This window comes from Elephas maximus, chromosome 19 (assembly GCF_024166365.1).
Source record: "Elephas maximus indicus isolate mEleMax1 chromosome 19, mEleMax1 primary haplotype, whole genome shotgun sequence".
Taxonomy (NCBI): Eukaryota; Metazoa; Chordata; class Mammalia; order Proboscidea; family Elephantidae; genus Elephas; species Elephas maximus.
In genome coordinates, this window is record NC_064837.1 from 56691182 (window position 1) to 56718806 (window position 27625).

General features: G+C 36.0%; 1 protein-coding gene across 7 annotated transcripts in view; it reads left to right on the forward strand.

The window, feature by feature from the left end:
* The window catches only part of HELZ (helicase with zinc finger), a 191567-nt gene that overhangs the window by 50558 nt on the left and 113384 nt on the right, over positions 1–27625 (forward strand). For all 7 annotated transcript variants that reach the window (XM_049861270.1, XM_049861267.1, XM_049861271.1 and 4 more), the window contains 6 exons: positions 2300–2351; positions 3701–3776; positions 6431–6629; positions 7079–7186; positions 8153–8450; positions 20204–20471. In XM_049861270.1, coding sequence (XP_049717227.1) covers positions 2300–2351; positions 3701–3776; positions 6431–6629; positions 7079–7186; positions 8153–8450; positions 20204–20471 — 1001 coding nt within the window. The remainder of the gene's footprint in view (positions 1–2299; positions 2352–3700; positions 3777–6430; positions 6630–7078; positions 7187–8152; positions 8451–20203; positions 20472–27625) is intronic.

Below are 27625 nucleotides of genomic sequence, written 5' to 3' on the forward strand. Positions count from 1 at the left end.
TGACACATTTAAAAATAGTAACAATTTGTTAAAGATTGAGCTGAGCTAGCATTTAACTTGTGAACTTTACTGGATTAGGATAAAGACATGGAAGAAAAGGCTGATTAATAAAATCATTATCATTTGGTAAAATATAAAGTATCTTAATAAATAGATTTGACTGTGAATTTATGAGAATTCTAACAGTGTGATGTTTGGCCACTTTCCCTGATGGCGTCAGTAAAATGGAAGAACATAAGCTAATTGATACTGCCTTCAGTTCAGAACTAAACAGAAAAAACTCAAACATGCAAACAAAAAAAATCACCTTGCAACCTAAAAACCACAGTAGCCAAATAGTCAGCCTAGACACAGATTTCCCTTCTGAGGAGGGTGTGCTGTAGCCAGATGCCCACCAGCCTGAGAACTGCAGTGTCAGCACGGACACTCAGCACATTTGCTGATGGGCTCGCATGCTGCCCTTGCAAAACATAAATGTGTTTTTCTCTTCCAGCAATTACAAATGTTTGAGGCTTTATTTTCTGAACCAAACGTTTTATTCCCATTTTTTTCCCTTGAAGACTGGTTAAATTTATTTCCCGAAGTTTTTAAGAAGAGATACTTTAAGCTTTTCATACTTGAAGTGAATTTTTAGCTTTCGTATTTATGTAAATGTAATCATATTTTAAGGGCTAGTGTGGGACTATGACACTTAGACTTTGCTTTAGAATTTAAAGAGATATTTTAACGAATCTCTTTAGCGAGGTATAGAATCCTTGTAACATGAACAGTTACTCCTGATATGTTAGCTTATATATTCTTATATTCAGTACCTCATTTTACGAAAAGAATGGGTTATGTTTTAGCAATTTACTGGTAGGTAGTTTGAGGGAGAATCAGAAGGTTTTCCTGTAGAAACAATGTTACAGAGATTTAGTTCGAGCTGAACGATGTATAGTTCGTTTCAGTTATACCCCAATAGCATTTATATTATATTTGGTTCAACATTTCCTGAGCTCCTGTGCTATGCAAGGTTCTGTGGGTTTTGGAAAGATGAGACTGATGTCAGTGAAAAGCAGTCTGGTGGGACAGTCAGACATGCATGTAGCTAATGCTGACCGTAGCGCAGCCTGTAGCCAGTAAGTGCTGTAATGGAAGTACAAGTAGGGGAAGGAAGGATTAACACTCTGGGGGTGGGACAGGGAACCAGGGAAGCAGGAGTGTGGGAACTGAGTTTTAAAGGATGGGGCCAGCTAATCAAACACCCGGAGGTGACTTGGTACCAAGCCGGCTGGTTCAGGGTTAGATAAGACACATGGTAATAAGGACCAAACCAGAACTGTGGCAGTGGGAGTAGAGAGTAGGAGACAGACAGGAGAGAAGAGGGAAGAGTTAAAGATGACTTAGAAAATTTTAGCCTGGCTATCTTTGGGGAAGATAAATCCATTAATTTGAGATAAAGATCAGTGGAGGAGAACCAGGTCTGGGGTAAAGTTGATCCCTTCTGTTTTAGGCATACTGTGTTTGAAGTAAAAAAAAACTTGGGGGATATTCATGCATTCAGTAAACATTTTCTGAGCACCTTTTACGTGCTAGATACTCTGCTTTGTGGGAGAATGCATAAAGGAAGTTACAGGCTGTTGTTAACAATAGCCCTGCATCCTAAGAATAACCCAGCATTTAAAGTGCTATAGCCAGCACTCAGCTGAAATGGGGGGCTGGGTATGGAGCTTAGGGCAAAGTTAAAGCTGAAGGGGCAGACCAAGGATTCGTCTGTAATGAGGGAGTTGAGAAAACCAGGAAGTTAGACTGAGTGGATCCCCAGCAGTGGGCCCCATTGTGGGCAAAGCATTAATTCCAGAGTGAGGGGGACTTGGTAGGAAGTGCTCCCAGGCCCTGAAACGCTGGTGCCCCATTCTCTGCATGAGAAAAGGCACCTCTCTAGTCAGTCATTCTCTAGGTGTTCTGAAGAGGAAAGAGAAATGAATAAATGGGTGGAAGGTGCTACCTTTATAGGGTTCAGGACTGGGGACTATAGATGCCTTTTCTCTTACCAGGTGATTTTTATGTAGGGGATCTCTTTCAGTTTTTTATCGAGGGGTACACAAGTTTCTGTTTTCCATATTTAACTATAGTATAACATAAACCCAAGAGCAAAAAAAAAAAAAAATCATTTGCAACAAATTTATGTTCATTAAAATTTTCTAAGTATGCATACGCCACAGTTTTTTTTTTTTTATGTTGAAAATGTCCAAGTTAAATTCAGCATCAGCAACAGTAGTTCTGATTTTAAAAATGTGTTTCATTTGAAAAATTGCAGACAGCAACGAGTAACGTCCTCTCTGGATATCACGTGGAAGACTTAGAAGAGGGTACGTACAAACTCTGTGTAACTTTTTGTAGCTGTGATTTCAGGCTCTGCTTTTTAACTGGTTACTACTGGGAGGAAATGTACAGAGTTAGAGAAGATATAAATGGAGATAGGAGAGAATATTAAAAAAATAGTTTTAAGAAATAAGGTGTAGATGAAAACAATTTTCGTATTGGCCCTTTTTCAGAGAATAAAGGAGTAATGGAGGTAGTAGGCACTTAGACGTCATCTACTTCATCTTGCCTCCATGTAAGACTACATTTAAACTCTGTCCTCAGCAATCTGTAGAGGAAGAATACTTTCTCATCTCTTTTATCCCGGGCTAGTACAACTTTTTGAAGTTCCGGTCTGTAAGCTGAGTTGTTCCTGTTACAGTTAAAGTTCATAATCTTCCCTTCTCTTGCTGGGGGAAAGGAAGAGAGACCAACATTCATTGAATGCTTGCTAAATGCCGTAGTGGCTTTCACGTAAATGTGCCTGGTTTCTTAGACCTGTTCTCCATCTTATTATAAGTGATGAAGCTGACACTTGCTAAGGTCCAGTAATTTGCCCAGAGTCACACAGCAAATAAAAGATGAAGAGTAAAGCTGAATATTTTTTTTCTTTTTCCACAGTGACTTGTGAGAAAATAGGAAATGACTGTGAGGTTTCTGAAAACTTGTCCTTGCTCAGCCTTTATAGCACTAGGCTTTTTTCTCTCTTAGCCCATATTTATTTTCCCGGGCTTATTTGGAAACTCTTATACAAACAAATCAAAGCCTATAGTATTCAGAAGTAAACAAACATCATTTTTTAGCTCTAGTCTCAGATTTCAACTTTTTGAAGTTTATTTAACAGTTATCAAAAAGGAGTACTTTTTACAATAAACTTGTGTCAGACAAATCATAAGGAACATGGATGATAACGTGGGATTTCTTCTTATTTGGTATTGGAATTCATTATACAAGGTTTTCTTCCAGGATACAATAATTTTTTTATTCCTTAAGGGGTTCCTAGTAGAGACACATACAATGCTTAAGAAATGACAGGCATGCTGACATTACCCCTTCAGTTGTCAGGGAAGAGACTGCTGTGGAAGTATGTCCACCAGTTGCTGGGATAGAGTCAGGGTTATGACCTTCATTTAACTGCTGGGTAACTGCTTCTTCAGTGATTTCTAAGTTTCAAATATTTAATTGATTTAACTTGATTGTTAGATGACTTTTTTTGGTAGGGGCAAGTATGTCATGTCCTTTTTTTATATCATCTGGAATGATGTGTGTGGAGGCATTATACTATTTCTTACACATTAAAATATCCAAATCACTAGCAAGCCTCAAATGATAAGACTATATCCTGATTACTCTCTAGGATCTTGTAATGGTTGGCATTTCCGCCCACCACCTAGGGGAATCACAAGCAGCGAGGAATATACTTTGTGTAAAAGGTAACGTGAATTTTTTTCTTAAACCAATGACATGTCTTTGTTCAAAGGATAGATAATTTTCCTTTACTTTCTGAAAAGTAGTTAATTCAAATTCACTATGGAACCTTGGTGGTACAGTGGTAAAAGTGATTGACTGCTAGCCAAAAGGTCAGTGGTTCAAAACTACCAGCGGCATCTAGGGAGAAAGATGTGGCAGTCTGTTTCTGTAGAGATTTATAGCCTTGGAAACCTTGTGGGGTCACTATGATTGGAATCGACTCGATGGCGGTGGATTTGGTTTTTTTAATATGTGAAGGAAGGAAAAATAAACTGTAAGATGAGTAAAATAGTTTATTTTCAGTTTAAAACAGAAGCCATCTGGTCATTATCATTAAATAATAAAAGTCAAAAGTCAAAACCGTATTAATGAGCTTTCTTATAATTAACAAACAACAGTGGCCTAGATGGAGGTTATTAAGACTTTGTTTAGAAGTCTTTTATAATACCAATTTTTTTATTATGGCTGAACTTAATTGCTGGTCTCTAGTTTATGTGAAATTTACCTAGGTTATGGTGATCAAAATTGAAATTACCTTATACATAAAACGTTGTTGTTGTTGTTGTCAGGTGCTGTCAAGTCACTTCCAACTCATAGCGACCCTATAGGACAGAGTAGAACTGCCTCATAGAGTTTTCAAGGAGCGCCTGGTGTATTTGAGCTGCCGACCTTTTGGGTAGCAGCTGTGCTCATGACCACCACGCTGCCAGGCTTCGTACATAAAATAATGTTAAATTATTTTAGTATGTTTTCTGAAAAAAAGAAAATAATATTATCTTCATGTGATCCTGATGGAAAATTCATGAATAATTTATGTCTGAATGGCTAACTTTTAAAATGTAATAATTATGTATTAATGTGGAAAGAATTAGCAAGGTCACATTGAAAAAGATGAGCTTTTCAGTTCTTTTTATAAGAAACAGTAACTAGTGGGGTTTCTGATATATGTTGTTATTACTCTAGTTACATTTGATAGTTAAGGAAACTTGATATGTAGTTTTGATGACTGAAAAGTCAAGATGTTCAATTTGATTTTGTAGGAGAAACGAGGAAACTGGTAAAATTTGAAAATCCTGGTAAAAAAAAATTATTTTCTTTTTTCCTATCTTGTTGGAGAGGTAGAACACAATCCTGTGATAAGGAAATACGAGAAAATTTACTGTCCATGTTAGAATATAAAACCTTTAATTTTTTGGGAAGTAATTTAAAGCAATGCAATAGAAGGACAAATATTTGGCTTGTTAAGATGTACATAAGAGAAACGTAAAAACTTGACTTTGAATGTTTTCTGAAGTACAAGAGAACTTAATAAAGAGTGTAATTTAACTTCAAGACTTTGTGAATCATCAGGAAAAGCTTTAAAAACACTCATGTTTTCAAGTATGGTGACTCATTTGATAATTTATGTTGTGCTGTGGTTCATTTTGTATTTCTTGCTATCCATATTTTTTCCAATTGAAAAGTTGTCTTTAATATAACATCTCTCATTTTAGTTTTGCAATTTAGAGTTTAATTTTATCTTTCGGGATCTTTCACAATTTATTGTTTTCATTGATTTTAAAAACTTTTGTCCCCTAGTTATAAGGGTATTAAATTTTTTAAATTATTGATTAAAATCCTTTATTTTTATCTGTTTTTGACCACCAAGTTGAACACATTTCCTGAGCTTTGAGAAATAATTAGCTCTGTATCCTATAAAATGAAAATTTATGAATTTATTCATCAAACAGTTGACTAATAAACCATGGCTTTGTAATATAAAACTTTTACTCTAAATTTATTTAAAATTTAAAACATTTAATATAGTCCAGTATTTTCAATGAAATATAGGTAATAGTAATATAGAAAGGGATGAAAGCATTAAGTTTGAAGATTTAAAGTAGAAATGTTAAAAAAATGACAATTGAATGATATAGTAAATTTTTTTTTCAGAATAAAATTTCCAGTATATAGAAAATTTTCTGTAGGTTATATCATTTTGGGAAGTAGAGTATACCTGTGTTTGAGCAGCTAAGCCACTTGATGTCAGTGTTGCTTTAGAAAAATTCTGTTCTAAGAGGAATAGTCTAATAACCCAAACCAAACCCAACCCACTGCTGTTGAGTTGATTCTGACTCATAGCGATCCTATAGGACAGAGTAGAACTGCCCACATAGAGTTTCCAAGGAGTACCTGGTGGATTTGAACTGCTGACCTTTTGGTTAGCAGCCGTAGCTCTTAACCACTATGACACCAGGGTTTCCAGTTGTCTAATAGATTGGTTATATCACAAAGGAAGATGAGTAGTTTTTCAACGCCAGTTTTGGGGGAGGGTCATGAATATGTTATGCTTTAGGATCCTGTTATTCCAGTGAAAGAAATCAGTGGGTATGGGGGAGTGTTGTTCTTGACTAACTATTGTAAATGTTCTCTAAACCACTTCTCCCTCCTTTGTACATTAAAAAAAAAAAAAAAAAATTTTTTTTTTTTTGGGTACATTACAGTGTAATAAATAGGACTTTTCAGGAGATGATGTTTTGCTTTTGTTATGGAAGAATCAGAGGGAAAATGCTGGAAGTTTATCTTTTAAATGGTTCAGCAAAGCCCATGATAAAACAGTCTTTCCTATTCTACTTAGATTTTTAGAGCAAGGAATCTGTAGGTATGGTGCCCAGTGTACTTCAGCACATTCCCAGGAAGAACTAGCAGAATGGCAGAAAAGATATGCTTCACGGTTGATAAAATTGAAACAACAAAATGAGAATAAACAGCTCTCAGGCAGTTACATGGAAACCTTGATAGAAAAGTGGATGAATTCATTATCTCCAGAGAAAGTGGTGAGGAAAATAAACTATATTTTGTTTGTTTTGAACAATGAACTTGCTTGAATCTTGACTTTATTATGTGCTCTGTTTTGGTTGCTTTTCTTATCCTGTGTAGGAAGAACTTGATTCTTGGTAAAATGGTGTTTTTAATAGCTAATGTAGACCCATTTGTTAAAATAAAGAGCAGAACTAAACCATTTGCTTGGAGGTTTGCAGTTATTGAATTAACTTCTCTTCATTCAGAGTGTTTTGACTCATTTGGGGAGGGGGTTACTTATTTTTTAATGTTTCTTGTTTTAGATTTATTTTTTTCTTATAAAAATAGCTGAAAATGAGTGTATAAAATACATTGTCAAACATGTCCATCACATCTTTAGTGTTGACATCTGTTTATCATGCTGATAGTTTTTGTTTGCGCTTTTCGCAGTAAAAACTTCACACTGATCACTCTCTGTTTTCAGCTCAGTGAGTGTATAGAAGGAGTAAAGGTAGAACATAATCCGGATCTGTCGGTCACTGTCAACACCAAAAAGTCGCATCAGACGTGGACCTTTGCTCTCACTTGTAAGGTACGAATTTGGTGCCAATTAAATTATGGTAAATGTTGTTCAATTTTCTGTAAACTTTTTTGGACCTTTAAAGCTCTGTGTTAAAAGAGCATTGGTAATGTTTTAATCTAAGTACATTTTATGTACTTATTCTGCTAAAGTGCATTTCTGCTTTCGGATCATTAAAAGGACAGTTTTTTTTTAGACTTTGACATAAGATCTTTGTAGCTGTTTAGGATACTTATTTATTTATTAATGAGTTTTTTGTCACATTGTTTTCCAGACTTGGAGCATAGGATGGGGTTCATGGCCTATAACTAAAAATTGAATTGTTTAATCTGGCAGTTCTAAGATGCTTACATAATGACATCTTGTTTTTATATTTGATGAAATCATAAATTCTATAATAATGGATTTTTAGTACAAGAGACATTTTCTGCAGTGTTTGCCATCTTAAATTATAATGTTCCAATTTAAGAAGGAAACTAAGTCAAAAATTTCTGTGAACACGTGCACTGGATGTTTTGTGTACCTTTTAACGGCATTTCTTCCACTGTACCGTTGTATCTCGGGATGAAAATCTGGGAACTGTTAGCTTCAGCCTTGAACCCAACCCAGTGCCTTCTGAGGTAACTGCCCTATGAAGACTTCCTGAGGCTAGATAAAACTTTTTTAGGCTAAGGCATGGAAAGTTAGAGGTCTGTAGTCATTCAGGATGATAGTTTTTGCCACAAGAAAAGATGACCATGTCCCAGAAAGCAAGGAGGCTAGTAATGTGTTATAAATATATCACTATAACAACTGGTTTTTCTTAACCATTCTGATTTTTTAAAAAATGATTTATGCATACAACTTGTATTTTTAACATTATTTTAGAGGCATGGGTAAAATAAAAGTCCCTCATGGAAATATTTTCGTTAAAGAGCCCAATTACAATTGGATTTTCACCCCCTTTGTACTCAATGAGTTATTTTAACTTCCTTGTAGCCTGCAAGAATGCTGTATCGTGTAGCATTGCTTTATGATGCTCATCGTCCTCATTTTAGTATCATTGCAATATCTGCCGGAGATAGTACTACCCAGGTATCACAAGAAGTCCCAGAAAACTGTCAAGAATGGATAGGAGGAAAGATGACCCAAAATGGATTAGATCATTACGTGTATAAAGTCGGGATAGCATTTAACACAGAAATATTTGGAACTTTTCGCCAAACCATAGTTTTCGACTTTGGATTGGAACCAGTACTCATGCAAAGAGTAATGATTGATGCAGCTTCTACAGAAGGTAAGATTTAGAATTTTTTCCCCTGATACGATGTATTAAGAGGCACTTTAATAGCAACCTAATGTTAAAAGATATGTATCGGCCCCTAAGCAGTCCAAGAATAGGGAGGGAATGAAAAAAAGGAAAAAATCCCAAGTTAATTGACTCATTTACTATGTAATAACCTTAGAATGGTTCACATCATCATACAGTCATTAGGCAGAGCTTGCTTTGAGGTTTCCCAGACGTGCATGAGTAGATGATCGGGTCTGCTGTGATCTACCAACTTCATTTTCAAAGTATGATGATTTTAACACAGTAACACCTTTCATTGTTAGTTTGGGTAGAATATCATTTTAATGGTAATTATAACTACAACGACAATGTCTGTTTCCAGGTCCTGTTACTTTTCATATTAACTTTGCTGATATAAGAACATTAGCTCTGAATGAAAAGTCCTGTATAAAAGCCTTTATAAGTCAGTTTTGTACATTCGCCAGTGTAAAGGAAACCAGGGTGCCTTATTAGGACCTGCTCTGTGCTCTTGGAAAGAGGTATCTCAGTGCGACATGTAAGCATCTGTAAAAGTTGATGAATTACTTTGTACATTGTCATATTGACTACACCCAAAATTTATGCCAAGACCCAACAGGATGAGGAAATGGCTTGTTAGCCTGCATTTCTTTGGCTCTTAGTTAGATTTATAGGCGTTTTATTTTATTTAACACTTATATATTTAACAAACACTTTGTGTAGCAGAGCTGTATGAACTAGCTGTTGTATTGACTATAAGTAACCATAGTGTGGAAGTCATTTTCATTATGCACCAGTACCCCGTTAAAAGAACCCAGGAGTTGTTTTTTTCCTGAGCAAATGCTATTATTATTGTACATAGCGAGTAGGTGGAACTGCTTCTCTCTGTCTCTTTACTTAAGCTGCTAGTAAGGTTAAAACAACATTTGTGCTCAAATTTAACAGTTAAGTAATGCCTTCTTGTATGTGTGTTGATATCTATCACCCAGACTACATTTTATCCTTATTTTCTACTTCCTTCAATTGCTTTTATCTGTTCTTTTTCTGTCGTATGTATTTGTCACCATCTCAGTACTATTTGGAATGAGAATAAATTAATTTCCATAGCCAAAAAGGATAGTTGCAAAATAAAAATAAAATATTTGGCTTGGGTCTACTAGTGTAGGAGCTGGCAGATATTTTCTGCAGAGGGCCCTAAAGTAAATATTTTAGGCTTTACAGTGCAGATAGCCTCTTTTGCATCAGCCCAGCTCTGTATTGTAATGTGAAAGCAGCCATAGTAATATGTAAACAAGTGGGTGTTACTGTGTTCCAATAAAACTTTATTTACGGAAACAGGCAATGGACTGGATTTGGCTGTCTAGTTTGGCTGTCCCTATACTAGTCAGTTGTTTTTAGGGACTAGAACTTAAGAACTAATAGGAATCACTTTTTTGAAAAAATACGGTGGTTTAAAACATAGAGACCACGATGCATCCCCTGCTTTCAAATATAAAGTGTGAAAGGATGTTCTTGGCTTATATGTGGGTTGTGTTTTCAAAGGCTGCTTTTGAATTGGTGGTTTGTAACCCATGACTCATTTTTGCATAGAAATAAGTTTGCAGATGTTGTTAAGAATCCAGACTAATTAATAAAAGCCTATTAATATAAAATGTAAATGTTTTATGAAATAAAAAGGAAAAAATAGTACTATTAAAATACAGATTATATGAAGGAATGTAGGGATGAAAAGGTCTTTAGGGCAGTTCCATGGGTTTGAGAAGATTGAGGGTACTTTGACAACTTTTGCCTGAGATATGTATGTGTGAGATATGTATTGGAGAAGTAGAGCGGTGGAATCCTGATTTTTTGATTATTACCTTTGTGACCTTGGGCAAAGTACTTCACATCTGTGAGCTTCATGTGGGAGCATCTGCAAAATGGGGATGGTAATGTCTGTCTTAGAGAATTATTGTGAGAACTAGAAATAAGCCTCTGCACAGCACCAGGCGCACTATAGGCATCTAATAGATGGTAGCTATTATTTTTAAAATTAGCTATGGTTAGGAAAATTTCTGGCTTACAAACAGAATGAAAAGTAGGAAAAGAGAGGGAGGGTTTTTTTGGTTTGGTTTCCTTTCCCACAATTAGTGGGCAAGGATTGGAAAGCAGATTAAAGTGATTTTTACAAGTGAATGAGGTTAAAGTGAATATATAAGAATGAGGAAGATTTCCCCAAAATCAATGAATTTAATTGATTTTGGGAAAGGGAGGATGGTGGTGTACGCCTGATCTTGAGAAGGAAGGGAAGAGGTAAGGAGGTTAAGAGATATCAGCTACTTCCTTGAACAGACTAGGAACGTTCTTCGATAGTTTTCAATCATCATTTTCCTAAGGAAAAGGGAAGTGGGGTACTGGTAGGAAAGTTCCACGATCTGTATATATGTACCAGACACAATTCAATTAATACTTGTTTAGTACTTAACTGTGTTGATCCTACGTTAGGTCCATAGAGGAGTCAAGTGTGAGAAATACATAGTTACTGTATTCAAGCCAAGTACACATATGACTTACAGCAGAGTATAAGGTAAGCCTTATGAACAGTACAAAGGAAACGATCTGGCCATACAAGGGAGGGAGATACTAAGTTCAGTTATGTTGTTATTGTTAGGTGCTGTCAAGTCAATTTGACTCATAACGACCGCATGTGACTGATAGAGTAGAGCTGCTCCACTGGGTTTTTTAGGCTGTAATCTTTACAGGAGCAGATCGCCAGGTCTTTGTCACGTAGTGCAGCTGGGTGGGTTTGAACTGCCACCTTTTCAGTTAGCAGCTGAGTGCTTAACTTCTGTACCAGTAAAAATTCAGTTATAAAAAAAGAAAAAAAATTTTAGTTCAGTTATGAAAAAAAAAAAAGAAAAAAAAATTTTTTTTTTAATCATTAAATAGTAAAGATAACATTCCAGTTAAGTTTAACAGAGGAAAAAGATTTCAACATAATGGACCAGTGGGATGGTAGTGGTGGGAGGAAGAGAGATTGGAGTTTGCTCTGTGTATTTCTATAATGGACAAATTGTTGACTAGGACAACTGGGGCATGTAAGAGGAGCAGTAATTATTGTTGGAGCAACATAGAAGGTGACTGGTAGAGGGCACAGTGGGGGTGAATGTTGAGACTCTTTGGAGGAAGGGCAGAAAGCCAGAGTGAAGCTTTTGTACCCATTTTGGTATTGTGGAGTTGATGGTTTGGAGCAACCCTGAAAGTTTTTGAACTGCTTACAGAGCTGGCTCAAAATGTTTTAGGAAGATTAGCCTGGCTGTAATGAATGGGATGAACTGAGGTGGGAAAAGAGTTAGTTGTGTGTTGAAATAGCTCAGGCTGCAGATAATGAGGATTGTAACTCGGGTGCTCGCAGGTGGGTTAAAAAATGGAGATGTATACTTGAGATTAAGGTTATGGCAACAATAGATCTCGGCAACAGAACACAATGTTGAGGCTGAAAGAGCAGGTGTCCAAGATGACTGATGTTTTAAGAGTTTCATTTCTGGTATTTCTTCTAATATATCAGTTTGAAAATATAATAAATTTTATATCTCATTCAGATATGGTAGAGGGGATTAATGAAGACAAGGATATCCTCTCATGTGGAACCAATACTGTATCCCTTTTTTAGTGACCTCTTTGCAGTTCGATATCCTTGCCTATTTGCCGTAAGATAAAGTTTATCTTTAAGTAGTTATGGAAAAAAAATAGAAAGAAGTACACATTTTCTTGAATTAATTTGGAAACATTAAAATAATTTCACACAGTGAAATTTGTTTTTCAATTAGAAGAAGAAAAATAAATATTACAGGAGAACAATATATAATGTACAAAATATATTTTCTGATATGAGATTTTGAACAGTATAAAAAGAAGAACTTAAGTCTTGGTTTAGGCAACCTAGGTGACATTTGGCTGATTTTTTTGGTTATTGCTGAAATTAACTGACCTGTTGTGCTAATTTTTAATTCTATCTTTGGTATTTTCCCTACCCCATTGCTGTTGAGTCAATTCTGACTCATAGCGAGCCTATAGGACAAAGTAGAACTGCCCCATAGGGTTTCTAAGGAGTGACTGGTGGATTCGAACCGTCTACCTTTTGGTTAGCAGCCGTAGCTCTTAACTACTGTGCCACCAGGGCTCCTGATAGTTTCCCTACTCTTTCAAAATTGATGTTGTTGAATGTCTTACTGTTTGTTGTCTTAAAATTTTTATTGTATGACTACACTTGTTTCAGTATTATAAAGTGTGTCTAGAATCTAAACAGAATTCTGGAGAAGTAAAGGCAAGATATAAACAGTCCTGCTTCTATTACTTCTATCTTTGTGTTAGTGTTTTTTATTACTACAGTAAGCTTCTTGTCAGCAAGAAAATTTGAGGACAAAAGATTTGTTTATGTGAAATCACACTTTTATGAAACATTCTGCAACAATAAAAACGTAAAAAATCAGTGTCCTTTTTTTTTGTTTTAATCTTTTTATGGAATACTTGTGTGGACAACATTCAGAGACACTGAGCAAAATAACTACTTTGTTTAACTGGTGACAATGTAACAGCCTGGTTAATTTGACCTCCAACCTCAGCCAACCCATTATTTGGTCTTCCTTGGCCAGAAATCAGGAGAAAAATGTTGTTCCAGGTACAAGTTGGCCAAATGCAGTTGGAAATTGAATTAGGTCTGGGCTCTATCACATTTCTATGCAATTTTGATACTATTATAAATTATATCAGAATATAATTTGGTTTCTGCACTCAAAGAAGTTTAGTGATGCTGTAAAACTGAATTTGAATGGGAAATACCCTTATCAGTTCTTCCAAGCAAAGTTTCTAAGCAAGTTTTTGTCCTTAAATTAATGCTGGTAACATACTTCTACAGTTGCAAGGTTGGACCATGCTGGACCATCTATTGGCTCAGTGTTTCCTAACCTGTGTTCTACAATAATAAATAGATGTTCCATATACAAATAATTTTGGAAATACTGCATGCTGTATTTCCCTCCCGGAGATTCATAGTGAATCTTAGTAATTAAAGGCTCTTGGTGTATGCCAAACTGTCATGTTCATGGAACCTTAGTTAGTTACGTAGTGTGTTACTTACCTTGAAACTTAAAATCAACTTACAGAGCAGATGATTATCTTACTCAAATTCATTTTTAAGTATTAAACTTTAAAAAGTCTATTTACTTTAATTAATTCAAATTTGAAGTGAGGAAAAAAAAAACTGAGTTTTTTTTCCTCACGATGTCGAAAGCATCCAGACCTTTTCTAATTGTAGGCCATGAATGAATTAATTTTTTTCTAGTTGTCCTATGGCGTTTCTGCAAACTGTTTGGGAAATATGCATAACCTTAACTTTGCTTTTTTCAGTCTTTTTCACTTGTTGGTGAGATTTAGGTTAAAAAAAAGACACTATATGTACTAAACATTTTTTTGGATTGACGATGTGCCTTTCAAAAATATGTGCCATCTACAAAGCAAAGCAGCTAGTGAGTTTTTCCACTTGCTTAGAAAACAAACTGCATTGTACAGCTTATAGCACAACTTGGATTAATGGAAAAGTTTTGCTTGGCAAAGGTTGGACAATTGATTTGGAATTCTGCTTTGAATATTAGGAAGCTGGGTGTTGAAAATTAATTTTTTAAATCTGAAAACTTGATTTTATACATTTTTCCAGTTTGAGTCTAGCAGAGTGTTAATATTAACCTTAAAGCTTTCTATGATTTAAAAATGATTCGAAACTCCAACTGTTGTTGGTAAACTAAGAACAGATTAGATATCTATTTTTACTATATTGGTTATTCCGTGATCATAAAGTAATAGAAGGATAGATTTTAGAAACAGTGTTTTCTGTAAACAGTAAATGTAACTGAGTAGAAGCATGTAAAAACTTTGAGGTCCTCATTCTGCTGTTACTCTGCTGTTTTAACCTTTTTTAGCCTATTTGAAGAACTGCTAAATTGGGACAGAAAACACAAGTAAATGAAGAGATGTTTATCTTGCTTCTGTTAGCAGTTCTGATGAAAGAAAGGATATTGAAGGTGATAGCTAAAGTGGTAGTTTGGGATTACTTTTGGATTTCATTTATTGTTAGTATAGGCAATCAAGACTTGTAAAGGTTTAGACCAAAATATTTTTCAAGGAAAAGTATAGCATCAGATTTTGAAATTAGAAGGCATTTCATCTTATTCCCTTTAAGTCCTAGATAAATATAGATGTTTTTTAAGAAATTCATATGTCACACACATTTATTGCATGCCTCTTATGTGCCATCTTTTGTGCTAGGCATGTAAATTTACGATTTTTTTCCCCCTTACTGTCTTTGTATCAACTATTCCTGTTAAAGATATTTTCCAAGTCCGCTGCACTACATACTTCAGGACAAAACAAACTGACCCTTTGGATTCTTTATTAGAATAGTAACTGTGTGTCTGAAATGAGAGCACTGCTCTTCTCAGAAATCAGAAGGACAAGAAAAGCTGGGAAATGTATCTTGTATCAGACTCGTCATTCCAACCTTGAATATTGTTTTTGACAATGGTAGCCCTTCCCTTGTGTTACCTTCAAAAGATTAACTACATTGTGGTTATCTTGAACTTTTTCTTATGAATCTCTTAAAATCTATTTATAATTCCTGCATCTCAGGGTAACAAGTTCCATAGGTTTAAAATTTCTGTCGAGTTTGCTTGGAGTTTGAGTATTAAAGGAGCTGGTAAATAAGTCAGTGTTAAACTCTCCCTAAACGGTTTTATGAATCCCTAAACTATTTTACGGTTATGGATCCCAACTTGCTTGTTTTTCATCTTTCCAGAGTGTTTTCATTTTAGCCTAATCTAGGTTGAAGAAAAGTACGTACCAAGGATGAGATGGCTCAGGCTGCCCTGAGCAGTGCACATGTCTAGTTTAGATGTTAGCAGGTGTGCAGATTCCACAGGTGCAGGTGAAGTGAGTCCTGGCAGTAGTCATGTCCATTGTTCCTTGGGGGTTCTACCTTCACCTTCTCCTTCCTCTTATTTAAAAGGGAACTCTCAAGACCTAACTACCTTTAAGCATTGTAAGTTACCCAAATCCAAACGAAACGCACTGCCATCGAGCTGATTCCGACTCCTAGTGACCCTACAGGACACAGCAGAACTGCCCCATAAGGTTTCCGAGGAGTAGCTGATGGACTCAAACTGCTGACCCTTTGGTTAGCAGCTGAATTCTTCACCACTGTGCCACCAGGGCTCCACTATAAGTTGGATGGGTAATTAAACAGATTTACTAAATTTCTTCTAACAGGTGAGAGGATTGGAGGCAGAAGTTTGACTAATTCTGATGAAGTAGGGAAAGAGAATGGTTTTTGCAAAAGTTATCCTCAGTTGTCGCTGGCCACAGTTTATTTTTGACACCTGATTTAATGACTTAGATCAGTGTGTAGACTTTGATCCTGGTGCAGCTGTACTTTTTTTCCCAAGATTCTTCTTTCTGCTCCTCCAGCTCTCCCCTCCCTTGCCTTGGGCTTATAGGTATTAAAAAAAAAAAAAAAAAAAGAATAAAATTTAACGTTGCTTGATAATTGCTTTGAAATTGTTGTGCTACCCTTTGAGATCATAGAAGACACTTTTAAGAGTTCCATAAAATCAGGGTTGAAATCACACATCTGTATAGATAAATTGCAAAAAACAATTGCTATTGTTCATGCCACTTTTCCCAAAAAGCCCGAATACTTGTTGCCCAGAACAGAAAGATTTTCTGTATAATTCTGTCTAGATATTAAATAGGTAGTACAAAAAGCTTTTTCAAAGGAAAGGTGTACAATTTTAGGTTTGTTGGAGCCCTGGTGGCTTTATGGTTAAGAACTCGGCTGCTAACCAAAAGGTTGACAGTTTTGAATCCACCAGGTGCTCCTTGGAAAGCTTGTGGGGCAGTTCTACTCTGTCTTATGGGGTCACTATGAGTCAGAATAGACTCAACAGCAATGGATTTGTTTTTTTTTAATTGTCCCAGCTACTTAAACGTCAGTTAGGAGTAGGTGTAATCTGAATTAATCTTATTTAAAATAAAATGATGAAATATAATTTCCCTATTTTTTTTTATGCCTGACTGCCCCCCAAATAGTAGTTAGAAGTCCTTTTGTTACATATTAGATACATTGTACAATATTACGTAGAGTTTAATTTTTATTTATTCCTTAAGGGCTGTGTTAATTGGTTCCAAAGCTGGTAGCCATTGTTTCTCTTTTTGACTTTTGAATTAAGGAAGAAAACTATATACATCCTTGCTATTTTGATAATAATTAGCATCTAATCTTTATTGGTGGTATAATCTGTTTTAGAAGGGTTGACATTTGTATAATTTAAATATTTTTATAACTGTGAGCTAATGAATGAGCAGGCAGGACCCAATTTTAGAGTGACTTAGGGAGAAAATGTGGTTAGTTTACTTTAGAAACTTCTTCTTGTGAAGCTATTACAAAAATAGACCATCTTCACCACAATTAGAGTACTTGAAAAGTGCAGGTCATCTTTACATCTTGATGATTATAGTTGTATTTGTGTTGTTATTTGAAGAATAAGAAAACTGACTTTTCAAGGAGCAAAGGCTAGAAATTAGGGTCTTTACATTTTTTATTATTTTTATTAAGATGTTCTGATAGGCTGTTTGCTAATACCAAGAGATTTCTTTGAGTGGATAACTATATTTATGTACTTTTAATGGAAATATAACATTTTAAATGTAGAAATCTCTCACTAAGCAAGACGTAATTATGCATCATGTTCTCATTTCATATTAGTACAAAGTAACTTGTCTTTGTACTTTGGAGACTAATTGATCTTTGGCTAAACCTTTAAAAAATTTCTTCCTAAAATTTTAACTTGAGTTGTCAAACCATCTTCCCGTTTGATATTATATTAAACCAGGATCTTGGTTAATGAATCAAACAACTTTTTTTTCCTGGAGTCCAGTTCTGTTTTTATAGGTGGATCTGTGTTCCACCCAAAGGAAAAGTAATATGCACTGTAGACAGAGGGAACCTGTCCAGTGCTCATAATTTATGGTGCAGTGGGTTTAACATTTTTTTCAGAGATGTCAGAACTTGAACTGTCATTCATTTTGACATTGTGCCCTAATTTCACTGAGGCCACACTGGATTTTTCTGAAGTTGCATTTGAGTGGTACATTGCATCACATTCCCATGTGGAATTTGCAGTGACTTACATGAATATTTTCTGAAAGATTCTTGTTTGTAGGAAGTTGACTTTCACATAGTTTCACTGTGCTTTTACCACACACACACATGCACGCACGCACGCACACACATACATAAAGATTTAGCCTTCCATATTTTTTAATCATCATCAGTTTTTATAGTGGGGCAAGTTAAGTATTAGTAATAGGAGGAGAAAAGTGATTAATGTTGTCGTTGTTGTGAGGTGCCATTGAGTTGGTTCCAACTCAGTAATTCTCTGTACAGCAGAATGAAACACTGCGTGGTTCTGTGCCATCCTCACAATTGTTGCTGTGTTTGAGTCCATTGTTGCAGTCACTTTGTCAATCCATCTTATTGAGGGTCTTCTCTTTTGCTGACCCTCTGCTTTACCAAATATGATGTCCTTCTCCAGGGTCTGGCTCCTCCTGATAACATGTCCAAAGTACTTGAGATGAAGGCCCACTACCCTGACTTCAAAGGAGTATTCTTCCAAGACAGATTTGTTTGTTCTTCTAGCAGCCCATGGTGTATTCAGTATTCTTCACCAACACCATAATTCAAAGACATCAGCTCTTCTTCAATCTTCCTTACTCATTGTCCAGCTTTCACATGCATTTGAAGTGATGGAAAATACCGTGGCTTGGATCAGGTGCACCTTAGTCCTCAAGGTGACATCTTTGCTTTTTAACACTTTAAAGTGGTCCTTTGCAGCAGACTTGCTCATCGTTTGATTTTTTTTTTTTTATTATACTTTAGATAAAGGTTTAGAGAACAAACTAGTTTCTCTAAACAGTTAGTATACATATTGTTTTATGACATTGGTTAACAGCCTCACAGCATGTCAGCACTCTCCCTTCTCAACCTTGGGTTCCCTATTACCAGCTTTTCTGTCCCCTCCTACCTTCTAGTCCTTGCCTCTGGGCTGGTGTGCCCCTTTAGACTTGTTTTGTTTTATGGGCCTCGACCAAGTCTTTGGCTGAAGGGTGAACCTCAGGAGTGACTTCATTACTGAGCTGAAAGGGTGTCCAGGATCCATACTTTCAGGGTTTCTGCAGTCTCTGTCAGGACAGCAAGTCTGGTCTTTTTTTTTGAGTTTGAATTTTATGCTAAATTTTTCTCCAGCTCTGTCCGGGACCCTCTGTCGTGATCCCTATCAGAGCAGTCTGGTAGTAGCCGGGCACGATCCTGTTGTACTGGACTTGGTCTCGTGGAGGCTATGGTAGATGTGGTCCATTAGTCCCTTTGAACTAATCTTACCTTTGTATCTTTAGTTTTCTTCATTGTCCATTGCTGCTGAAGGGGTGAAACCAGCAAAGTATCCTAGATGGCCACTCATAGGCTTTTAAGACCCCAGATGCTACTCACCAAAGTAGAATGTGGAACATTTTCTTTATAAACTATGTTATGGCAATTGAGCTGGATGTTCCCCAAGACCATGGTCCCCACAGCCCTCAGCCCAGCAATTCGGTCCCTCAGGGAGCTTGGATGTGCCGTTGGAGCTTCCATGACCCATTGATTTCTTGACTGCTGCTTCCATGGGCGTGGATTGTGGATCTAAGTAAAATGAAATCCTTGACAACTTCAATCTTTTCTCCATTTATCATGATGTTGCTTATTGGTTCAGAGGATTTTTGTTTTCTTTATGTTGAGGTGTGATCCATACTGAAGGCTGTAGACTTTGATCTTCATTATTAAGTATTTCAGATCTTCTTCACTTTTAGCAAGCAAGGTTGTGTCAATTGCATACCACTGGTTCTTAATGAGTCTTCCTCCAATCCTGATGCTGCGTTCTTCTTCGTATAGTCTGGCTTCTCAGATTGTTTGCTCAGCATACTGATTTAATAAGCATGGTGAAAGGGTACAGCTCCGACTCACACCTTTTCTGATTTTAAACTACTCAGTATCCGCTTGTTCTGTTTGAAAGACTGCCTCTTGGTCTGTGTACAGGTTCCTCATGAACACAATTAAGTGTTCTGGAATTCTCATTCTTCGCAATTTGTTATGATCCACATAGTCAGATGTCTTTGCTTAGTCAATAAAACACAGGCAAACATCTTTCTGGTATTCTCAGCTTTCAGCAAAGATCCATCTGACATCAGCAGTGATATCCCTCATTCTTTGTCCTCCCTATTTATAGTGGTCAAGTTAAGTATTAGTAATAGGAAGAGAAAAGTGGTTAATACCTGATAGAATTTGTTTAATGAGGAATTTATTCTGTTTTGTTTCTGCAGATCAGATTTCTCTTGACTGAAGTGTTAACTTCAAAAAAATGTTAATCTGTATTTTTAAAATGTAACTATTTCTGGTATGTCCTAGCCTAATGTAAAAAAAAGATCGCTATTATGTTATTTTGTTGAAACTAGATTAAAAAAATATTTCTGATATAAGAGAAAATAGTTTGTTGAATGAGTTTTTGTGTTGTTTGGTTTTTAACTCTAGCATATACAATTCTCTTGCTAAAATGTGTAATGTATTATTTGAGAATTTTAATGTTGTGCTCCTTTATAAGTATGTTTTTGTTTCCATTTAGATCTTGAATACCTGATGCATGCAAGACAACAGCTAGTAACCACAGCTAAGCGTTGGGATTCTTCTTCTAAGACTATTATAGATTTTGAGCCTAATGAAACTACTGATTTGGAGAAGAGCCTTCTTATCAGATACCAAATTCCTCTCTCTGCTGACCAGCTATTTACCCAGTCTGTTTTAGACAAATCATTGACCAAGAGCAACTATCAGTCACGGTTGCATGACCTTCTTTATATTGAGGAGATAGCCCAGTATAAAGAAGTCAGCAAGTAAGTTACTTTAGACACATTTCTTAGTTTTTATTATTTTAATCTCTCTTTTGGATGGTATTTTTAATTTTTGAAATGGAGGTATGCCTAAGTGAAGACAGAGAGCGAAATGGTTGTTATTCAATAGCTGTATTCTATCTTTAAATAAAACCAGAGCTTCTCAAGGGAAGAATGGTGTGCTGCTTATGTTGGTACCCCTAGTGTTTCATACACAGTTTTTTCCACAAGCCCTTGCTAAGCATCTACTAGTGACAAGCTCTTTGCCATGTGGTGGGATTTTAAATATGTGGTCTGTGCTTTTAAGGAGCCTTCAGTCAGTGGTATTCATAGCAAGCACTCAATAAATAGTTGTTGAATAAATGTGTAAAAATTGATAGAGACCACATATTTTGACCAGTAATTTTAAGACTGAAACAACGTAGATCTTTGGGAAAATTGTTTGATAACAATGAAATAATTTTATAGTAGTTTATAAATGATTTAACGTATTTTACATTCTATCCATATGCCATAGGTTAAGACCAAGTGCTTGAATCAGAAGCTTATTTGAATCATTATAGGGAAAATAATCTTAGAAATGAAAGCTTGAGTGTGGCACACTGTTAGTGAAATAGTTGTTATATTTGGTAATAGCATTCTACTTTTTAGATAAAACAGGAATGAACCTTAAAAATTGAACTACGGTTATGAAACAGGAACACATTTTTATAAATTTTTTTTTTTTTTCAGTACAGCATAAGCAACATATTTTTCTTTAAGCTGCCTCATGAGTACCTTATCTTTCATAGATTTTTACTGAAGAACTCCTGATGGGATATATTCAGGAAAGGAAAAATTAGTGAAAACTTAAAGATAACCTTGTGTTACTCTGTTTATAGATTAAATGTGATCTAACTTTTGGAAAGTATCTAATTTTAAAGCAAATAGTTAAAAATTTACAAAGTCAAATAGATTGTACTTTTCATTTGTAAGACTTTAAATCATGGCCCATTGATGATCTCTTAAAAAGCTTTTCCGATTGTGTCTGTAGAGAGTTCTACTGAAATCATCAGATACTAAATCAGCACAGTGCCTTGTATCATGTCCACTGTTCGCATTAGTAACGTACATACGTGTACGTCATTTACATTATAGACTTCCCTTTTCCTTGGTGAAATCACAAATGTTGGAATGAAAATAGCATTTCAAAGCTTAGCAGAATCTTGGTAACTATTTTTGAGTACCATATTAGAAATTTAGAAAAAAAACATAATTTTAATATTTTATTAAAGTTTAAAAATCATTCCATACATATCACCTTAAAACTGTATATTATAACTAAAGACCAAAAAAGCTTATAGATTAATTAATTAAAAAAAGAATCTTTTTTAAAAACGGTAATTGGAGTGAAAGAAAGAAGAGACCCTACAACATTTTGGAGGTCAGATTTTGATCAAGAAACTCAGTGGGTCAAAGTTGACTCTAAGAATATCTTATAAGGGGTGCAAAAGCCAATGTAAGAGGGGCTTGAAAATGTCAACATTATAAAATGAACATCGGTGGCAAACTAAGCTTGCGTAATATTTCTGGAGGGCTGTTTGGTGGTTTATATTACGTGAGGGCCTTTAGAAAGTTTGAGCCTTTTAGTGTAATAATTCTGCTTATGGGGATTTATCCTGAAGAAGTAATCACAGATGAAGATAAAGATGTCCGTGAACAAATGTCTTTCACAGAGTAGTAAAAAATAAGTCACAATTGTAGCCATATGATCAAATATTATATACCTATTAAAATTATGTCCTTGAAGAATTTTTAATAAAGTGAAAATACTTGTGATACAATATTAAGGGGAAAATAGGCTGATTATAAAACCTCACCACTGCCATTCTATTTTTGTATGTATGTTATGTACGTGCATATGCTTACATACTTATGTATATATTTGCATATAAATATTGGAAGGAATTAAAGTATTCTGGTTGGTGGAATTACAGGTGATTTTTATGTTCTAATATATAGTTTTCTCTACTTTTGAAATGTTCTACAATGACCACGCATTACTAGTATAATAAGAAAAAGCAAACAAAGAACTATAAAGGAAACTGGTACATCATCAGTGGCAGCACTTGATAACCGTGATGTAAAAGTGCCCTTAGCTATGAAAAGAAGAGATTGTGGTAAGACAGAATGTAGACAGTGTGGTAAGACAGTGATAAGATAGTGTGTAGTCTTTTTATAGGCACATCTGAGCTTTCTCTGTGGTTTTAATCTTTTGAAAATTAGATTATAGTTTTGACTCAAGTTAGGGATATTTACAAATTGAATATAAATAAGTAGGATCACTTTTGATATTATATATGCTCAATACACTAGAGTTTTGAAGGATTTGAAAAGATAGAAATGAGAATTTAATGCTACATGTCTAATGTGTGACAAAAAGATACGTATTACGCTGGAAGAAGCCTGGAAGATTTCCAGCGATACTCTCTCCCAGAGGTAACCCTGGATATGAAGGCTGGTAAATTACACTTCTGAATTTGGCAGGCTTGTAGAATTTAGTGATGTATACTAAAGAACTGATACGCATACAAAGAAGCAAAATTCTGCTAATAATTAGTATCGAGTTCTCAGGACATCTGTAAGCATGTCTATGTAGCAGACACAATTTGTAAAGATTTTCAGAAATTTTTGACGTTTCATACATCATTGAAAAATGGTTATTCTGTTTTTTCTCCTTCACCCTTTAACTTTAACATTTATATGTTTTTTAATGTTACCTTCAATTTAATTTGCATTTGATTGTTAATGTTTCAAGCACAAACCGTGTAATTAAGATATAGTTTAAAAAAAGGATTTTGGAGAAGTCTGTGTGCAGCTACTAAACTGTGCTCTAGTGCTGAGAGCAGCAAACTTGCTCTGTAAAGGGCCAGATAACAAATATTTCAGGCTTTGTGGTCCACACACAATCTCTGTCTCATCATATCTTCTTTGCTTTCGTTTGTTTGTTTTAAACCATTTCTAGTCAAGGACTGTATGAAAACAGGCTGAAGGCTGGAAGTGGCGCCCAGGCTATGCTCTAGTTTGTCTGATTGGGTCATTTTGGTTGTCTTTTGAATCAATACTAGTCATCAAAGCAAACCTCTGTCACCATTAGCATTGTGAAGGATATTTTGTTGTAGATTGAGACCCAATTTAAAGACAGAAAACGATGATAAGACTCAATGGACTTTAAGTGATTTGGATGTGTATTGGCAGTAATAAGTGTTATTTATGCACTAAAATATGCCTGTTTGTGACATAATAGTCAGGCCTAATACATGATTGACAGGATGTTTCCCAAGGTCAGGAGACTATATCAGTCATTTGTGAACTTCTTAAATTGAAGCAGAATGTTACTCATCATGAAAATAGCATGAAGGGAATTCATACTGGTTTCTTACATTTTGATTAAGATGGATTGGACTGTACCTTTTATACAGTCATCTTTGCAATCCTTCCTTGAAAATAGATTATGTGAAGGCTCTCAAGGTTAGACAAAATATATTTTGGTTTGAGGCTAGATTTACTAATCAAGTGTATGTGTGTATTTATTTTTTAAAGGAGGAGATGATTTTTCAGAACACTCCAGAAATTAAAATTTCTCTTATGTTAAATTTTAGTGTGAGATGTCTGCAGATGGTAAAGACAATATTGCATTTCACTCAAACTTCAGAATATGCTTCCAGGAAAATGCTTCTTTCTGGGCTTTCTTTTACTTCTCTTCAGGCACATTTTGATGTGCATTCAATAACAGTTCTCCCTTGAAGCGAAATCTGTTTGATTCTAAGATACGCATTTTCCAAAGAAATTGACTTTGGCTGCAGCTATTTTGTTCATTAAACAGTGCAGGGGCATACCTAATCCTTGAGCTTGGCCTCTCAGTAGCCAGCCTCGGGCGTGGCAGGTTTAGTGTGGAGACGCGCATTTCATCTTCAGGACCGGAAGGTGCTGATGGGCTGTACTTTGTTTGGGTTGTTCTGCCTCAGTAAACCCAGGGATTGTCTTATTACCTTGGTTGGTTTCATGTTGCTTGAATAGTCAGAAATCACATTGGCATTCACTATCTATCTTTGAGAATTTTTTTTAAAGTTACGCTCAAGATAGGTAGACATACAAAACTATCGTTAAGGTCGTTGGAGCCGTATTTCTCATTAGTTAGAAGATGATTTTCAGTGGTTGAACATTGGGTTTACCCTTTTGCCATTCCCCAAAAGATTAGAAATTATGTAAGCTATGAGATTGACTTCAAAATATGGCATGTAAAAACGGAAAGATGATTTTTCTTTTGAATAAGAAATATTATAGGATACACTTTGTATTTTAGGTATTTCTGAATTATTATATTTGAAAAATGTAGATTATTTTAAATGTCTAAGAGAGCTTATTAAGGTAATTTCAGATTTAGTCTGTTAATCTTCTAGAAAAATTGAATATTAGTAGCCACACTTCTACTGGAAAGCCTGTAGTGTCAGCATTTTGAACATGCAGTGAAGTACTAAAGCTGTATGTCTCAGTGCTTTCATTTTCTAGTGTCTTTACAGCAAGAGGTTTGGTTGCAAGCTACAACTAAATGTCATAAGAGGGTTCTCCTGTTGCTCTAAAACTGTGAGATTAATTTTTCATGCCTGCTAAATTGTAATCAAGTGTTTTGGAATGGTAGATTCAAAAATAGCTTCAACAGTGCAACTGTAATATATTGCCTAAGTTAGTTGAGAAATATATTACAGGATTTTTAAGAATTTGTTAGAGAATAATATAAAGTGGTTGAAATGGGATTACGGTGCTTGGGAAAAATGAGAGTATTACAAAAATGTAAAATTAATTCAGTGAACAAAATTTATTGAGTACCCAAAGTACTGTCAGTGTTGATTCTAAGGCAAACGAGGTATGTTTCTTTGTTCCCCCCCAGTTTATAAGTAGGGGAGGCAGACATTTAAATGTCAGGCTATAATACAGTGTGATTAGCACTGTAATAGAGGTATGCACAAGGATCCCAGAGGAGGGATGCCTACCCCAGATTAGTGGGGAGAAGGAGGGTAGTCAATGGATTTTGGAGAAGTTGGTATTTAAGCTGTATTTTGAAAAGAACTGACAAGAGCTGCCAGGTTCAGAAGTAGGACAACGATCTTTAGTTAAAGGAAGCAAGGTATGAGAGTGAGAGTATAGGGTTTTAGGGGAAGCTGCAGTTTGGCCATTGTAGTTGTAATGGAGGCCCTTGTGTGGTGGGGAGATAGTTGAGAGATAAAGAGCTGTTTAAACTTTATCTTCAGAGCTATAGGAAGCTTAGCTGCTCATCGTCAGACTTAAAACTTTACATTTTACAGAGATCCTCTGGTGGTAGTGTGGAGAATGGATTTGAGGCAAGAAGTCAAGTCTGGAGTTTGTTATGGTACTCCGAGTTAAATATATTAAAGGTGATGTGGTGGCCTTGGAAACTCTATGGGGCAGTTCTACTCTGTCCTATAGGGTCGCTATGAGTCGGATTCGACTCGACAGCAGTGGGTTTTGGGTAGTGGCCTTGCAGATGAATTAGGAGGAAGAAGTAACAGGGCTTGGTGATTATCTGAAAGGGAGGAAAGGTTGGTGAGAAAGGCAAGGTCGAGGATGACTTGGTTTCCAGTTTGGACTCTAGGTAAATGATGGTGCCATTCTCTAAATTGTGTAATACGCAGGAGGATTGGTTTGGGGATGACATGTGGAGAGGTCAGATGGTGATTGTTTCACACAGACTGAATTTGATGGGCATATAAGTGAGTGAAGATGCCTGTCTGGCAGTTGGGTTTACAGCTCTGAGCTAAGGTGAGAGAGCTGGGAGAGGGTGAAGAGGGCAGGGTGAAACTTTAGAAAGTGGATAGAGGTGGAGGAGAGCTAGAGAGGTAGGAAGGAAACTAGGAGAGTACGACTTCACAGAATCCAGTGCAAGAGGAAATGTAAAAAAAGAGGAGAGTGGTTCCAAAGGGAAAACTAAACAAAATCTGAAAACTGTATGTTGACTTTTGCAACAGAGAGGTCATTTGTGAATCATGAGTGTACCCTAAGTCATCTTTTCCCTCTGAGAAGGTTTTTGATGACCCCCACACCTCACTTATATGGATAGTGAAAGGGAAGTAAAATTTTAACTTCATGTGAGAAAGTGTGAATAATGTAAGCTTTTTTTTTTTTTAAGTCTTATTGTGTTTTAGGTGAAAGTTTACAGTGCAAATTAGTTTTTTATTCAAAAATTTTATACACAATTTTGTGACATTGGTTGCAATCCCTGTAATGTGTGAGCACTCTCCCCTTTTCCTCTTCCACTCTGGGTTCTCAAAGTCCATTTGTCCAGTTTTCCTGTCCCTTCCTGCCTTCTCATCTTTGCTTTTGGACAGGTGCTACCCATTTGGCCTCATATATTTGATTGATCTAAGAAGCATTCCCCCATGTGTATTATTGTTTGTTTTATAGGCCTGTCTAATCTTTGACTGAAAGGTGGACTTCGGGAATGACCTCAGTTCTGAGTTAGCAGGGTGTCCAGGGGCCATAGCCTTGGGGGTTCTTTCAGTCTCTGCCAGACCAATAAGTCTGGCCTTTTTTGTGTGTGGATTTGAATTTTGTTCTGCATTTTTCTCCTGCTGTGTCTGGGACCCTCTGTTGTGATCTCTGTGAGAGCGGTTGGTGGTGGTAGCTGGGCACCATCACTATCTAATTCTTCTTGCTCAGGCTGGTAGAGGCTGTGGTTCATGTGGTCCCTTAGTCCTTTTGGCTAATATTTTCCTTTTGTCTTTGGTTTTCTTCATTTCCCTTTGCTCTGAAAGTCATGGGACTAATAGATGTATCTTAGGTAGCCGCTTGTAAGTTGTAAAGACCCCAGATGCTACTCGCCAAAGTAGGATGTAGAACATTTTCCTTATGAACTATCTTATGCCAATTGACCTAAATGTCCCCTGAAACCATGGTTCCCAGCCCTCACCCCCAGTAAATCAGTCCCTCAAGGTGGTTGGGTATGTCTAGGAAGCTTCTGTGACTTTGCCTTTGTCAGTTTGTGCTGACTTCCCCTATATCATGTGTTGTTGTCTTCACCAAAGTTAACATTTGCCTACTATCTAGTTAGTGATTTCCCCTCCCTACTCCTCTTCTTTCTCGTAACCATCAAGGATTGT